The sequence below is a fragment of the Pyxicephalus adspersus genome, chromosome 3, assembly GCF_032062135.1.
Source record: "Pyxicephalus adspersus chromosome 3, UCB_Pads_2.0, whole genome shotgun sequence".
Taxonomy (NCBI): domain Eukaryota; kingdom Metazoa; phylum Chordata; class Amphibia; order Anura; family Pyxicephalidae; genus Pyxicephalus; species Pyxicephalus adspersus.
In genome coordinates, this window is record NC_092860.1 from 135,664,363 (window position 1) to 135,682,312 (window position 17,950).

Here is a 17,950-nt window from a genome sequence, read left to right on the forward strand (position 1 = left end):
AAAAACGTCAAAATGCAATTCAACAATATCAGTCATAATTAAAGTCAAATTTCAATATACTGTACATCTTAAGTTACTATGGATGTGAATGTACCTGAGATTTGATGCACATGAAGTCTCACTTTTATTAGGTGGTGATGGACAGAAGCAGCATCATATGGGGTGTTTCCGGGTATTTATTCAGGTTTTGCAGAGGTCTAAGGATGAACCATCAGTCATTATCTCCATTTATAAGTATAAAACTTAGTGCTTTTTGCAGTGCTGTGTGTATGTGAAATAATTTGATAACAAGATTTAATCTCAAAACACCAAAATATACCAAATAGACTAGGACTGTTCGCGGGATGCAGCTTGCTAATATGAAATAGGTTGGACACTGCACATGAGAAGAGTTTTAAAGCTTACGTGGTCCCCAGGTGCCCGCAGCACCCTCCAGCAGTGCCCGCGGCATCTTCAGCGATGCCTGGCATCAGCGTCCCCCAGCGTGTGAACGTTGGGGACGTGGGGCCAGGGGACACAGATGCCGGCCAGACCACCGTACGGCTGGTAGGCAGAACCAGGTGGGAAAATTAAAATAAAAGGGATTTTTAAATGTACCGCTTTGACATTTAAAAATACTTATTATTCAGACTGGGAAGGACCAGTTCCATCGAGGGACCCGAGGAATTAAATGTAAGTTTGCTTTTTTATTTTCACTTTAGTTGTGCTTTAAAAATTTGTGATGAAGCAGGTCCTTACTGCACAAAAGGACGGGAAATTACCCTTTTGCAATAAGCTTGCACCTACCAGATCACTTGCTTAAGCTGTCAAAGTTGCCAAGACTAAATTATCTCCCATCGTCATCCTAGCCAATCAAGATGACCAATACATTGCAACAAGGGAAAAAAGGAGGAAAAAGAGGTTGGCACTCTGTGATGGAACAGGGACACGTGAGTATAACAAGTCCAGATAATTGTGACAAACTACTCAAGTGTAATGTGGTATCTCCATTGGATTACCCAGTGGTAAGGTTGCGTACCGTCCTTTGATGCCTAAAAATGATTAAGACCTCACACCTCACTCCTAGTTTTTTGGCAAAATTATAACTGCACAATCAATCACAGATATGATCGTTTCAAATGATCTTTTGATTGCTTTTTCTTTTATTTGATGTAGAAAAATGGAGTAGATGCCAGGGGTTAGGATCATTTTGAGCAAGTTCTATTTTGTACAGCAGTCCAACAAGTTTTGTGAGCAATCTCATTGTTGGCATTGTGGTTTAATATGTTGTTTACTTTAGTCTTGTTCATTCATCATTCACAGAACTGTTATCTGAAATCTGAACATCTTCTCAATATTTTCTTTATCCCTCCCATCATATTGGCACCCAGATTCTGCATTGCAAGCCACCATATGAAATCTTAAAATGGCTTTAAAAACATTGCCTTGTACATAGATCAAAGCTACCAATCTCTGTTCAATGATTCACCAAAGGGCATTAGGATTGTAAAGCATTCAAAATTAATTTTATCTAAATCATCATTTCTATGTCAATATTAAAATTATTTTTCTCCCTTATTCACAGCATTACCTTTTATACCTCTATATAATAAAAAAATAAGTATCTCCAATGACCAAATTTCCAAATACCCATTAGGACGTTAATATCAATAAAGAAGTTAATTTCAATATTTTTATTTTTGATTGAAATCTGCTGATGTTATTATTATGATATATTTATTATAATATATATTATATATTTAGCGCCAACATAATACGCAGCACTGCACATTAAATAGGAGTTGCAAATGACAGACAGATACAGACAGTGACACAGGAGGAGAGGACCCTGCACCAAGGAGCTTACAATCTAGGATTTATTTAAAATAATACTCACTGATCTGTCTATCCCAGTGCCCGTCATTGTTTAGGCACCATTTGTTAGAAGTTGACCACACTCTCTTCCTGTCTACCAATGGTTAAAAAAAAATTGAAAAAGTAAAAAACAAGATTTACATTTATAAATGGCATTTGTTTATGATGCATAGTAATCTGAATAATATTCAGTTGGTGTACACCTACTTTTAGTTTATTTTGTGCAGTATTCTTGAAAACAAAATTTAACAATTTTAAACCTAGCCAATAACCACAATTTTTTAATGTTCTCGTATCAGGCGACTTACAACAATACCACTGCATGTTTTCTGATGTAATTAGACCGCATCGGACATGGATTTTAAATGGATCAAAGATAGCGATTAAAGATAACATTTTTAACAGCTTAAACAGCTAAGAGGAAATGTTCCTTGCTTCAATGTCATGAAACCCGCAGAAATTTACAATGTCGTATAAGGTGAACTTCCATGTAAGTACTAATGGGAAACACAATACTCTCTTCTTGACTGGCCGAGCAGAAAAAAGAACTTAAGGGGACTTATTCTTGTCATTTCTTGAATGCTTAATTGGGAGAAGCAAGGGAGAAATGTTGAATATATTGATTGTGAGATCTGGTAACCTGCGGCTAGCGCTCAACGTATGGAACAATATGCCTTCTTTGCTTATCTTGCACTAAGTTTAATATTTGATCTCTAATTTCCTTTGTAGGGGAGAGTGTTTCAGCTCAACAAGAGTCTGAATGAAATGATGCATTGCCTCCCTCCATTCACTGGTCATGGGATCCCATTCCCCCAGACATGTTGGGGTTTAAACTCATTGTCCTGATGCTATGGGACTACAACTACAGGTTACAGGATCATTTTCCCTGCAGGACAAAGAGCCAGAGTGTGACATCGTTTTCACAGAGTTCTCAGAAGGGAAATAAATTCGGGAACAAGAAATGGTTGTATGGGAAGAAGGTGGAGGGGGGAGAGGTAACTGAGGAGGGTCACAGGAGTGCTGGGAAGAAGAGAGGGAGGCGGAAACAAGGGGAAAAGGTTGCAGAGAAACAGAATAAATAGATGTTTCCATGCAAGTCCAAATGTGTGAGTGTTTTATATATATAAAGTGAGAGAATCAGACCACAGCTGCACAATACAAAAATAAAGTTTTTTTGACAACAGTTCTACATGTATAAAAAGGGAAAGAATTGTGTGTTATTTTTTTAAATATCTGATAAACCTGCCGGGCCTACTAGCTGATATACCATGCACATTGTTTGAATCACATTGTCTTTCTGCTGGTTCAAACCTCTGGGTGGTGGCTGGGACTGGTTTGCAGTGTTTCGAACTGCAAGGACAGGAGGAGCCACCATCCTTCAAATACTACCCTATCTAGCATCTCATTGATTAACTAGGGCATTATGATATAGACTGTATAGGTCAAAGAATTTTTGACACAATGGGCCTGATTTATTAAAGCTTTCCAACGCTGGAGAGGACACCCTTTCATAAGTGAAGCTGGGCGAAGCAGCAAATATGGAATGGATTTCTTAATTTCTTCAAAGTTATTTGCTAGCAAATGTTTTGAATCTTGGACCAGATCCATTCCAGATTTGCTGGATCAGCTAGCTTCATTGATGAAAGAGTATCCTCTCTTGGAGAACTTTAATAAATCAGTTGACATAAATGTTGATGTTATTAGATTCTTGTAGAAACAAAATAAATAACGGATGTTCTACTTGGCCACTAATCACAACCATATATGCTACGTTTGTAGAGGTTTCAACAAGTCTTATGAAGAGAAGCACACCTTTGGAGAGTGAGTGAACCGCAGCTTAACAGGGAATTGAATTCAGTTGAATGCAGCACAATATCAGAAAATAATAGAAGACAATTTACGTTCAAAGACTATAATCTGCACTTGGGGCATTCCTGGACTTGGTTGAAATACTTTCTGACCACAACATCATTGAGACTCCCTGGGGGATCTCAAACATGCTATTTATGCAAGAAACCCAAAGAATTTACAGGCCCTAGAGTTTTTTTTGTTTTTTTTTTTGCTAAGAATAGGTTACAAGATAGAAATTAAAAGTCTTCATCCACAACTAATTCTAAAGACTAAAAATCATCTTTGATCCCAAAAAAAGGGAGAAAACACAATGTTAGGAACAGAGGCCATGCAAACTTTTGAACATAAACATTTTCTTTTTTATTTTTATTGCTATAGTTTGTTTAATGGGTGTGCTATTTTGTGATGCCTAAGACTACATTTATACAGAATGGCTAGCATACAGCTACTGCCTTAATCCTAGCTAATTCCTAGTGGCCAAAATTTACTCAGCTTTAGCAATCCTCCTACTCTGCTCAATTCGGGTCTGCAGGATGTCAGTGATCCTGTCACTGACACATTGGGCCTGATTTATTAAAGCACGCCAAGGCTGGAGAGGATACAATTCCATCAGTGAAACTGGGTGATCCAGCAAACGTGGAATGGATCTGCTCCAGGATTCAAAACATTTGCTTGTCTCCCTAGCGGTAATCCCGAGTGTGGCTTGGGGTGAATTATCCATACAAAAAGCGGTAACCCCAAGCCACATTTTGGGGTGAAATTGGCAGGGAGTTTCAGGTCTTACCTGGTTCCCACGCTCCCTCGGCGTCCTCCAGCGATGCTGCTTCCCCTGGCGATACCAGCCAAGCATCACCAGACTACACAGATGCCGGTCGGTATGTTTTATAAAGTAGTAAATCTGACATTATCTAAAAGATTGAATTGAAAGCCCGAGATTGTCATATATTTATAATTCATTTACAGGCACAAATAAAAAAGGTTCATTTAGCTGTGTAGTTTACGTATACAATACCCATTTTCTGAGCTGTCAATATGAGAATGATGCAAAAGGTAATGGAACCCACTGGATGTTCTCTAGTTACAAGTTCAAATATTTTAAACAATGTTTCCTATTTGTGTCCAGGAGAGTAAACAGAAACATTCGGTGTACAAAGTGCCAAGTCTGATCTGACATGTCAGCAGTTGGAATATTTTACAGTACCTGTGTACAGAGATTACATTACTTCCACTGATTATTTCTGGATCATTGTCTTTTCATTGTATTAAATCTTGTAACTGTGTTGTGCAATTTGTAATCCTTTCCTGCCAATAATTTACAATAGTGCTGTGGTTAGAAAAGATTCACAATCCCCGATATCTGATTTAACTGAAAATAATCTAACTAAACAAGATAATCCATGATTAGATACACGTTCACAAACTTTGTTCAATGGTAAACACCAAACAGGTCAGGCCCTAAACCAGAGCAAGTATGAGCTCATCAGGTGTCCCCATACTTTTTTCGAAGTCATTTAAATATGTAGTAAAAAAAGGATAGAAGTCAATAAGAATGCGCATTCATAAACATATCAGGGATGGTTGGCCCCTGCTTTCTTAAAGTAGTTTGTTAAATCAGAAATATTGCATATAAATGTATATTTTATATCAGGGGTTGATGCTCTAAATCAGGTACGAGCAAACCATGGCCGGTTGGCCTTTTTAATCCGGTACAAAGTTGTTAAGGGTGACCAGCAACACTGTTCCAACTGAAAGTTTCCTTTTACTTTTAGGTTTCCTATCAGTTTACTTAAATACTCTACATCCATATGATACTGTCCTGAACCGTCTGTCTAATTAAAAACTCATTGTGGCCCCTAAGCCAAAAAGTTTGCCCACACAATCACACAACTGAAAGAGTAGACATGAAGCACTAAGTTATTTAAAGAAGTTATACTTTGCAAATAACATTTTACCAGATTGCACAAGGTTATGCACCCACCACTTCTGCTGTGCTTTTTTCAGAGTCTACGCTATGTCAAGGGTGCTTTTAAAAGTCATTTGTTATGTAAACTGTAAAAAGTAACAAGAAAAATAAATTGACAAATGAGTTATAGTTTCCATGCAATTGCTTTTTTTACACTCCATTTTGACATGTCTTCTTGGACCAGATTCCTTTTCAGATCATGTTTATGCCATAGATGACCAATGGTTATCTGCCAAAACACAAAATCCCCTATGTTGAAAAGGTAATCTAACTGTAATTGCCATTCAAGCTGTAACTAGCACAAAGCAGTGGTCATGTAAACCTCAGAAGGGAAGCAGTGCATGGGGGGATTTTCTAAAACGTGAAAAGGCATGTTTTAGGATAGAAATGGTTAGAAAAATGTATTTGTAGTACAAATTGTAACAAAGAGAAATATGGAAAATAACTATACTATCCATTTAAATATAAATGATAAAATGAACACACAGCAAATACCAAAGTAAAGTAAAAATGTTAGATATTTCATTAGTGACACCTGGCAAGGGGTGGGATATTCTAGGAAGCAAATCAAGAGTATTTAAAGTTGATGTGTTAGAAGCAGAAAGAATAGGCAAGTGTAGGGATATTCGCAACTTTGGCCAACTGGTGATGGTTAGAGGACTGGGCCAGATCATCTCCAAATTGGCAGGTTTTATAGGGTTTTCCCAGCATGAAATTAGTACCTACCAAAAGGGACAAACAATAACCTGCTGGGGTCATGGGCATCCAAAGTTCACAGATGTGTTTGGAAGGGGAAATGGGAAAAGACAGCAAGTCTGGCCCATTTCTTTGGAAGTGGTAATTTAACACCTTATTGCTGGCAATGACAGAAAAGTGTCAGCATAGCTACAAGCCATACTCAGGGGCCATGATAACCCATTTACCATTTAAAAGTGGGTATTGGTATTGGAACTGGATGCATGGAAGAAGATGACCTGGTCTGATGATTTTTTAGATCCTATAAATGACCAGGTTAGTGTGCTTTGTTTACTTGGGGATGGCAGTGGCAGTAAGAAAAGCTATGGGGAAAAATGCTGGCAAACAGTGGGAATGTTGACTTGATGGGTCAGAACTGTTTTGAAAGCAGAAGGGGGAACTACACAATATTAGGCAGATCATTTTAAAATTTTGGCCGATCAGCGCAAGTTAAATGTAAGATTTTAAATTTGGCCAAAAATCCTCAAAGTTCAGCTAAACTTGGTTGCTGTACTTGAGTTAAGTTTTGTATGCTAACTTGTCTACAGTAATAAGCTTTAAGACACAGACAGTTTGAGTCCTTAAAGTTTTAGCATACAAACAACTAAGAGGCAAAAAAACAACAATTGTATTAGCAGCTAAAAAGAAAAAGCCAGATGCCACAAACTTGTGATTTATTTATGTTTTATAAAACAATAGCACTTACAATCTGAATGTTCACATCGTCACCTATTTTACATCATAAAAAACAAGTAATTTAACATTTTGGTCTACAGTCCCAACAACATACATTCATATTACAATCCAGGTTTCTAAATTGGCATCATAAAATATAGGGATGGGTGAATAGATTTCAATGTTAACATAAACCTTTTCAATAAAAAGCAGTGCGCAATCCCATAGGCAACCAAGCCAAGCTTTTACCTACATCAATACTACAAACATAGTAAAAGCTGAAATTTGTCTAACCAATAAGGATTTCTGAACATTGCCAACTATTTTTGGCCTTGTAAAGCTGGTAATAAAAGCAACTATAAATGAACAATTGAACATAAGATTTTATTGTTTTATGGAAGCTTTGGTTTCATATGACTATTCAGCACAGAAGAGAAAAGAACAATTTGCACCGATTTTCCACCAGGATCTTTCCAATGAAAACTATTTTTTTTACAGACTGAACTATCCAATTAACGTTGTTTGTACCTGGAAGATAAAACTTTATATAAAATATTCATATTGTTAGGTGCTTGGCTAGTCTAGGAACATGCTCAAACGTGGGCAAAATTGAATGAGGTGGCTGGCAATATAAAATGATTAGGTTTGCAGGAATGTTTTCGGACACCATTACTCACAAGTGGACACACTGAAGAAACAATATAATATCCCAAAGTAAATATGTATATACTGGTCTAATTTCTGTTGAATGAATTCTTATTGGTTGCTTTGGGGCATTGTAGTTAGAAAAGCAACTTGTGACTAAAGGAGAACGAAGAACACATTACCATTCTACAGTCTTTACAGACCGGTATGAGACAAAATTTCCCATGGCTTGCGATTAGCAAAATTAACCTAGTGGTTAGTTTAGCAAACCAAAAGCAAAATATTTACCTTACCCTGACAGCCAACAACAAATAATTCATCAGTTAGCATTTTGGGAAACATCCAGTTTTACCTAGGAATATTTGCTAGAAACTGTCAATTAATATGTTTTATTGTCTTATGAATAAATATCTATCGGTATAAAACTACTCTCATCCCTCAACATACAGCATCGGTAAAACAGCAATAAAAATGGGGTTATTGTAAATACTAAGCCTGGGAAACACCATAAAGTTTGCCTCAATTCTCTAATGTGCATGCAGTCTTATGTACATATTTCACACAAAAAGGGAGATATTTGAGCCATACACCAGATAAGTAGATCATTAACAGTGACCAATGTAAATATTACATATCGCTTCACTGCACTTACAGTATGTACATCACAAAAATTAAGAAATGTCCTTTTTACTGTGAATTTACAATTGCCTCGATGAAAGGCGAAGTTTAACAATTCATACACCGCATTAAACAGCTGCCCCCTGAATTGCAATTATGTAGGCCCTGCAAATTCCTATACTCCTTACTGAGCATTATATTAGGACTTAAAATACAAAGGACTGTGCGTGGTATATGCCATAAATGTGGTTTTACACACAAAGACCTTTGAAAAGGCAACTGATATCAATAAAGCAATTTATTCCATCAAAGATTTTAGGGAACATTAGAAGAATAAATGACAAGAGTTTGTTGTTCCCACTAGGGAAGTTCAGGTGCTAAATTATTTGACACATTAACTCCCCAGCTACCTGGTACTCCTTTCTATAGGAAACAGCAGCACTTGTTACCTGTTGGTCTTCCAGTGATCTGGCAGGCCAGGCAGGCACAATAGGGTTGTTACTTTACATGCAGGCACATTTAGGTGACTGTTTTCAATGTCAAGTCTGCAGTTCACTAGTATTACCTGAACATGAGATAACATCAGCAACAGACAGGTTTATGTGGCTCAAGTTATATGACTATGTTCATACATGAATAAGACCTGCCCAGATCTATTGACTAAACACAATTTAGAAAGATGTTGGAATCAATATTATTGCTATTTCAAAGGTCCCCTCCCACCGGTACAAATCTTACCAGCATTCTCTCGCAGCCAGCATCAAAATGACTAGTGATGGAGAGTATGGAGAGATGTAATGTCACTTTGTTGGTCATGCGACAGTACTTGGGTCTAATGACCGGCTTAGACCTCAGTACTGTCAACATAGACAGAGGTCAAATGTGGTTGACCCAGAAGAACTGGTATTGATATTGGCAGTGGTGGAGAGAACAGTGGTAAAAAAAGCACAGTTAAAGTATAAAAGGTTTAGAGGCTTTTACCAAAGCTCTGTCTCTTTGTCATGCAAAGGCAGCCTGGCAGTCTCCCTAACCTACGGTGTATAATAAATATTTATTTTATTAGTTTTACTTTCTCTTTCAGTACTCTAAATTTTGGATTGCCATGTATTTTCTTGTTGAAGGTAGAAAATATCTCATCTTCTGACTTGTGCTGAGCAGAGGATACTGCGTAATATTGAGCAATAACCTAGAGGGAGATGAAGAACATTTTAATATAACAGTACTTAATATACAATTAAACACATTACCAAAAGTTCTATCTTTAACTTATCCCAAACTATTCAAACATTTTCTTCTACAAACAATAGGGCAAGGGATGCATTAAAGGGCTGGAGTGGATACACTTTCATCAATTAAGCTGGGTGATCCAGCAACCTGGAATGGATTTCTTCAAAGTAATTTGCTATTTGTTAGCAAATCTTTTCAATCCTGAACCACATCCATTCCAGGTTTGCTGGATCACCCAGCTTCACTGATGAAAGTGTGTTCTCTCTAGTCTTGAAGAGCTTTAAAAAAAAGGAAAGGGTAAAAAGATGCTCGATGTCATCTTGCCAGGAATTTATGGAGATGTTTTCACATTAAACAAAGTTCTAACCAGGATGTTCAAATTCAGCATTGCTTTTAGTTAGGTTGATTCCATCATTTTGTTTTGTATACATATGGAGTCCCTTAGTTTTAGGCTCGACATGGTAAGCATCATAGAGTGGTCATAAAGAACCAGCACAGTGAATAAACATTAACAGAAAACAGAGACATGTTCCTAAAAACAATGAATGTGAAGCAAATATGCTTAAGACATGAGATATAAAAAAAGCAGTTAATATTATATAAAATAGTATATATTACCTTCTTCCTCAGCTTCTTGATGGGTAGCTCATTGTCAGGAGCCTGTCTTAACAAGGATTTGATTGTTCCCTTCCAGTTAAATTTACCTGCAAAATATGGGCAAGAGGTTAATTTAGCGTACAAATCAAAGCTACAATCAAATCATCTAATAATGCTTACTTTAGGTATGGAGAAATCTTGTGAGGTAAACACAATTATGTAGGGAGTAAGAAAAAAACTATATAAGCCCTTTATATATGTGAGTAAGCTACAGATTACATAAGCAAATAGCTGTTTTATCTAGTAGTCATGTAAAAAGCCAGGAGATTATCTCAAGAGATGACAAATAGTGATTACTAGGCTGTCACATTTTCCTTGAAGATACAAGACAAGGGAAGGTGTGATGCCATCAATAGGAATCAATTTAAAAAATCAGTTTAATTAATTAGCAAGGTGAACTGATATTGCTGAAAACTGACTTCTAATTATATGCAAGAAATTATTGTACAACACAACATGGACAAGAAATAAACAGCTCTTTTAAAAGGCTTTTTGGTCTAGGGGAACTTTTACAATTGCATTTTAGATGATGACGTCTGAGTTCCTATGAAAAAGATGGTGGGGATGAGGATTTGGGAGGGATGTAGAGGGTGAAGGCTAAGGGAAAGAGGGATAAGTACAGATAAAGTACTTTGTAATGTTACTACACACAAAAATGAGCATTTAAACCTTGTCATGTGCTGAGAGCCCCACAATAATATCTGGAAAAACTTATTTTTTTTTGTTTACCTTTGTTAGCAGTATCTTCTTCATTATTTTCCTCTGCAGAATTTTCTACAGCATCTTCTTGTTCTATTTGGAATTAAAATAAAATAGAAACACAGAAATAAAACAAATTAATGTTGGTACATTGCGAGTGACACTGTTGACCTCTCTCTGTAAATAGTCATCACCTGTCTGTTCTTTCAATGACTGACCATAAACTTAAAACCACAATGGTGATTCTTTACAAACTCTGCACAGGACATGTTAGGTACAGCCCTTATCTCTGACAAGCATGCAAGGCTTCAGTGAAAAAGTTTTGGGCTTGGTAGATTTCCCCGAGGTAGTTAAATAACTAGGCAGATTGTTAAGTGATGTCCTGTGACGTTATTTCACACAACCAACATGGGATAAACAAGGATTAACCTGCATGCCATGTGCCTGCACCTTGTCTATTCAGCAATCTGTTTGAACCTGTTTCCAACAAGGCAGTAAGGCTGTGGTAGAGAAGAAACACATTAGCTACACAACAGTTTCCAAAAGAACCTTTGGGATACCTCTGGGCTCTTCCTCTCCATTTTCCTGCACCTCCTCTTCATCACTTTCATGTTTCTTTTTCTTTTTTTTCCTCTTCTCGGTTTTATCCTCCTCATCACTCTCCTGACTCTCTTCTTCCATTTTGCGTTTCTTGCCCTTTTTCTTTGTTCCGTTCTCCATATGTTCCTCGGGGTTCAGATCCTTCTTCTCTTTTTTATTCTTTTTCTGTCTTTCCTCCTTGCGTTCCCTCTTGCTCTTCTTCTTGGCTTCCTCTGTGCTTTCTGAAGGTTTAGGTGTTTGCTCTGGAGTAGCTGTGCCAGCAGGTTTTTCTGAATCTTTACTGGCTGCTTCTTTGGTCTGTAAAACATTCACAACCTTCAAATACATGTCAGAGTGTTACATTTACAATTTCATTAGTCTTTAGCAAAAAAATTACTTACAGTGCTAGTGGCTTCTGCGAAAATCTCCCACACTTGGTCTTGTATGGCTTGATTGTGAATTTTTAAACTGTTCTTCATCCAGTTCTGCAAAAGCAGAAAAAAACTAAATCAGTTGTTTGCCTAGTGTTAGGTAACCACAGTCTAGATCCAATAGTGGGTACATAGTTGTAGTTTTACCCGGTTTCCAGGAAGGTCAGATAGGCAGGAAACTCTGGCCTGCTCCTTCATGCACCTCACTATGGGTCAGTGAGGTAGAATGGGGTGGGCCAGAATTTGACTTTTGAAAGTTTAATGAGAATTTTCATAACAGAGTATCCTGAGTTTCTACAAAAGCATTTGGAAAACATATGTAGCAATATGTGAGTCCTATTTACTAAAACTCTTATTATCGAAGCTCTAGGTAGATTTTAAGTGAAACTATCTGTAGTGGGGTTCTAGCTGCACTCTAGCTGTCATTTCTACATGGGACATGTCTTCCATTTCCTGGTTTCTGCAGTGCAGGAACCGCTAGTAGGGAGATCCATGATGATAATGTAGACTAGGATTAAACAAAAAAAAAATTACATTTCCACATATCCAAAATTGAGATTGCCCCAAAAACAAAACATGTTTTTATAATATTACCCTAAATTACCATGCGCATCAGAAAAAAAAGTTGGGAATAGGAGATTCTGCACTATGAGGCAGTCATTCCCCAACACACTTTTATGATCATTGTTAAGATCCTTATAGATTTCAGGTGCTTTAGGGATGTTTTTAGGTAGTAGGCTTAGGAGAGAGCACAGGGAGACTCTTGTTTGTGTGATGATATACATGTAGTCTAATAATTATGGTTGGATGTGTAAAGCCGACATAGTAAGTGGCTAAAATTGACTGTAAACAGTGTCGTGACCATCCAGTTATACAGTACGCAAAGCAAATGGGGGTTCACAAAAATAGTTACAAATATTTTCGGTAAATAAAATGATCATATTTATTTGGTTGGGTATTTATCCATTTACATACCATTTGGGATTTGTTTTCAGGTTCTCACAACATGCAAAGTAATTTAAACTGGACTCAAGACTCACCTGAAATTTGGCCTTTTTTCTTGGGATGTTGTCATATGTGCTTACTTGGTTTAGGATATTCTTCAGGTTTGGAGTAATGTTAGGTTTATTCATCACTTCATGAATTTTCTGTAACGAAAAAGACAATCTTAATCTATAAAATAATCACCGCTATACATTATATTACAGCTTACTGGTTAGTTAGTTGGGGAAGTAGAAAGTTGTGCAGTAATAAACTGCCCTGAACAAATAGCATAACTGAGACTGATGTCACTGTATAAATCAACCCCAGGTTAGTAGGTAAGCCAGTGACCTATACTCATATTTAAAGTGTGTGGACATCCAAAAACAATACAAGTATAATACTGTAGTAATATAATAACACGGTGTGATAAGTACTTTATTTTTCTTTCTCTTTCTAAAACACTTATAATTTGTAGCATGACAATGCTCACTAACTGCACTGCATCTACAAATGTGGTAAAACTACAGAACAACTCCATATCTCCTCTACTACATGCAAAAGGATATGTGTTCTGTCATGGAGAAAGCTGGGAACAATGTAAAGTGATAACAGAAGAGGCCGAGAACACAGGAAGTACATTACATGTCCAGCAGAATATGCAGTTTCTTTTTTTCCACTTAATACTATAAAAATACTTTTGCCTATATATTTAAAGGAAAAAACAAGAGTAGCTCACTGTCTTGGTTTATATATACTGAAGTATAATTACCTCCCTGCTCTAAAATATAGCTTGAAAGATACAGGATGTACCTATGATCACTGACAAGGAACTAGAATGAAAAAGAATGATTTACCGCAGCATTTAACAGAATGGAAAAACACATGACTTGGAGTCACCAGGTTTGATGTACATAGAACAGTGGATTGTAATTAATTAGAAGACAAACATACCTTTGCTTGATAACGTCAGGAAGTTACGGCCATCATTATTTTAATGAATACGCTACATCCATATTGACCATAAAGCCTATACTATCCCAGGAGTGTGAAGAAATACAGGGGTACTAAAGCACTAGAATATGTTCCCTTAAAAAATGATTCATCAGATGAAATGGCAGAATAAAAGTTATACAAAAAAAGTTGAATTCCATGAACAAAAGACTCTAGATCAGTGTTTCTTGACCTTTCAGGTTTTCAGGGAACTCCTGCCATATATACTATATCCACAGCTAGTGTGGTGGTCTATAGGAATAATAGTAAGAATGTCTCTTACATTGCTGACCATTGGGAAGAATGTCACCCTTACAGATAGCCAAAAAAGATCATTGGGGTCAGTTAACTTCCCTGGCGCTATGAATAATAAGTATTTTTAAATGTAAAATCGGTACATTTAAAAATACTTATTTTAAATTTCCCGGTTGGTATCTGCTTCCCCTGGCCTCGCGTCCCCAACATTCACACGCCAGGGATACAGATGACCGGCAGGCATCGCCAGAGGAAGAAGATGCCAGGCATTGCTGGAGGACGCCGCGGGCACGTGAGGACCAGGTGAGCTTTTTAGTCCCTGGCAATTCCACCCGGAGTGTGGCTCAGGGTTACTGCTTTTGGTACTGAAACTTAACCCCAAGCCGCACTCAGGATTACGGCCAGGGAGGTTATGCTGACCTGAGAGGTACAAACTGCTCATTGTTCAAAGAACCCCTAGCAACCTCTGGAGGAACCCTAGGGAACCACAGAACCCTGGTTCTGAGAAACAGTACTGTAGACTCCAGTAAACAGCTTTCTTTATAGTGTGATAGTAACATCAGAAGCACACAATACCATAGTCAGTTTGTACAGGATTTCTATACCTGAATCCAGAGCTGTTGCTTCACATCCCCTTTGTTAGCTTTCGCTTCAAACGCTTTGCCTCCATATTTCTGATCTTCACTGATACACTTCAGATGATTTTTATAATCATCTCCCCTGAATTAAACAGAAAGTAAAAAAAAAGTTACAAAGCCCAATTTAAATAACCATTAAAAAACAATCTAACCAAATCAACAATAAAAAAGACATTGGGCCTGATTTTTTTAAGCTCTCCAAGACTGGTAGAAGATAGACTTTCATGGGTAAACTTTGGGTGATCCAGCAAACCTTGAAACCTTAAATAATTTGCTATTGTTTGGCAAAGGTTTTCAATCCTGGATCAGATCCATTCCAGGTTTGCTGGATTTCCCACGTTCATCTGTTATAGCATTGATAAATCAGGCCCATTGTATCACTTGTGTCATGTGATTCAGTATGAATATTTCCACCATGGAATGTACAGTATAGTATGTTTTATAGGTAGCTATGAGTAAACAAACAAAACAAAGTACTGACTAGAGGAAAAAAGATTCTCACTTCCTGCCAGCCACTCATGTACAGTATGCCAGCTCTGCTCAGAGGATCTGGATATTTATACACTGTAGACAGGAGCACTAAAGTTGTGTGTTGCCCCACTCACATTTTCACGTGGCAAAAAACATTTTTGGGGGGAATATAGATGTAAAAGTCCTCAAGCTTTGTCATAATACAAAAACTTGTACATACACACATTAGATGATTCTCATCTGATTATCGTTTCAGGGATGGTATCGGATGAGAAACTGTCCTGATAGATCCACAAACGATCGCAATACAAGTGAAGGGGAGAGAGAACAGCAGGGTGCTGCTCTGTCATTATCGCCCCTCTATAAAGCAGAATGGCGCTGTATGTACAGCACTGGTTCATCTTTCAGTCTTTTGTTACTGGAAAGGATCGTGAAAGATCCTTTCTAGCGACAAAAATCTAATGGGGTGTACAAAGCCCTATTTAATAAAACTCTCCAAGACTGGAGAAGACAGACCCGTGTTCTCCCCATAATCTTTTGTGGTGATCAAAAAGCAAGCGGGGCAACACATGACAGTATTTGTGTTGTTTATGCCATAGGAATCCAATAACCCCTATAATTCTGTCACCTTTCTACCACCACCCTATACTTTGTTCCAGCTTTCTAGTTTCTGCCCCCTTGGTGTGTTCCATTTCTCTATCATCTTTGTATTATGCCCCAACTGCCCAGCGCTTCCAAATTGTGACCCAACTTTTTTTTAGTAACCACCTAAACAAACAGTTGAGTGGTAACTAAAAATTGCTGGGTGGAGGAAACACTGTAGACCATCATAGGAGAACCTGGATGATCTTGCAAACCTGGAAAGGATTTCCTAAAAATCATTTGCTATTGGTTGGCAGATTTTCATAAAAATCCATTCCATGTTTGCTGAATTATTCAGGTTCTCCAGTGATTGTCTATCTTCTCCAGTTCAGAGCTTTAATATATCAGGCGCTATATGCCAATTTTAAATATAAAATTAGTACATGTCCAGAAGGAGTTGATTCAGTGATAAGAATGTTAAACTTTTACAGCTGTAGACTCACCAGAAATCCTTCCCACAATCAATACAAGAGAGGCATTGACAGTTCCTGCAAATTGCAGTGTGCTTCTCCACTTGTCCTTTCTTCAGGGACTCTCCACAAGCATCGCAGGTGAAAAATACCATGGTGACCCCGACAGGTACAACACAGGTGACTCTACTGTCCTAAAACAAATAAGAAAATGTTTTTAAAGCTGACATTATCCATAATGCTTTACTGTTATGCCAATTCAAAATCATTCTAGCATGGTGGACCGTGGTCTGTGATGGCTGTTTGTGGTGACAGCTAACCATACATGTTGCAATCTCCTTATTATCTGACAATACCTATCAATTAGAACAGGGGTGTCAAACTCTGGCCCACAATGTCCTTTTTTTTTTGGCCCCCAAAGGAATCCTAAATATGAATTGCAGCTGGCCGGCTGCTGCATTGAAAAAGCGCCACTACTACAAATCACTCGCGTCTATAGACCAGCGGGCTCTCTGCCTGTGCGTGGCCCCGCATTGGACTGTTTTATAGACGCAGGGAATTGTAGTAGCGGTGCTATTTCAATGAAGAGGGAGTTCCAGCCACTCATAGCATTGAGCCCCGCATTGGACTGTTTTCTTGACGCAGGGAATTATAGTAGCGGTGCTATTTCAGTTTCAAGTTGGGCTTGTGACTTTGTCTAAGTTTTTAATTTTGGCCTGCTGTGTATTTGAGTTTGACACCCTTGAATTAGAAGAACAGGAGTATGAGCTGCATTATTATCTGCGAATGCCCACACATTACATAGTAGTAACATAAAATCACATCATGTGGACAAATTACAGCCAGATTTCATGTCCTGCTAAAGAAATAAACATATAGGGAGTGGTATTTTTTTTTTATTATTCCATATAGTCAACCCAACATTATGGTAGTTTAGCTTAAATTAAGAAACATAAAAAAAAATTGTGATCCTGTCTCCAATATCAAAAGCACTGAATGCTGCTTCATCAACAAGGAAACTGGCTCCTTTCACCAATCCTCACCTAATCACAGTTTAATGTAAGGACATGAAGGTCGGTATGAAGAACCACTGATCAACATTGTTGTTTTTCCAGAGCAGAGTTTGGGGATGATTCCTTCATGATGGAGCAGCATTCACTGGTATTTGGTCAAGGATAGATATCTAGTTCATCCCAGAAATTTTTTTAGCTGGGTGGAAAGAAATTGTAGGTTGCTGGCAGCCCCTGTACTGTGACCCAACTCTTCAGTAACCACCCAAAAACAGCTTGGTGGTTACTGAAAAATGCCAGGTGGTGCGCCCAGCTAAAAGAGGCTGGGGAGGAAAAACGATCTCTCTTCTACATTTTGGTTTATTGATGGACAACCCTTTTATATAAAGTAAAAATCTTTTTTAATGCAACACCATAGGTGAAGCCACACGCATTCTGTCTTGATCACTGCAAAGATCAAGACTGAATGGGAGCACAGAGCATATGAGACGTATGAATCCCAGGAGGCCTTTTACTGCCAGAGATGGGGAATTTTCTCACACTGAGGGGAAAGCAATGCACATGCGTGAGAACGGTTTTCTTTTTCCCCCTTTACAGCGGGCTAAGTCACCCAATC

The 17,950-nt window shown here is 37.8% G+C and overlaps 1 protein-coding gene across 2 annotated transcripts in view; it reads right to left on the bottom strand.

Moving 5' to 3' along the window:
- Window positions 1-90: 90 nt before the first annotated feature.
- Window positions 91-17,950, bottom strand: part of LYAR (Ly1 antibody reactive) — a 19,082-nt gene continuing 1,222 nt past the window's right edge. The window contains exons 2-11 of one of the 2 annotated variants that reach the window (XR_011919995.1): window positions 16,358-16,518; window positions 14,769-14,883; window positions 12,975-13,082; window positions 11,905-11,988; window positions 11,485-11,821; window positions 10,955-11,017; window positions 10,187-10,272; window positions 9,080-9,527; window positions 1,877-1,948; window positions 91-197 (exon numbers count right to left, since the gene is read on the bottom strand). Coding sequence is in view for 1 of the 2 variants with exons in the window: in XM_072406450.1 (XP_072262551.1) it covers window positions 9,393-9,527; window positions 10,187-10,272; window positions 10,955-11,017; window positions 11,485-11,821; window positions 11,905-11,988; window positions 12,975-13,082; window positions 14,769-14,883; window positions 16,358-16,479 (1,050 nt within the window). In the remaining variant the exon portion in view is untranslated. Of the gene's footprint in view, window positions 198-1,876; window positions 1,949-7,060; window positions 9,528-10,186; window positions 10,273-10,954; window positions 11,018-11,484; window positions 11,822-11,904; window positions 11,989-12,974; window positions 13,083-14,768; window positions 14,884-16,357; window positions 16,519-17,950 lie in introns of those variants that run through there. The other variant, XM_072406450.1, reaches the window with a different exon arrangement.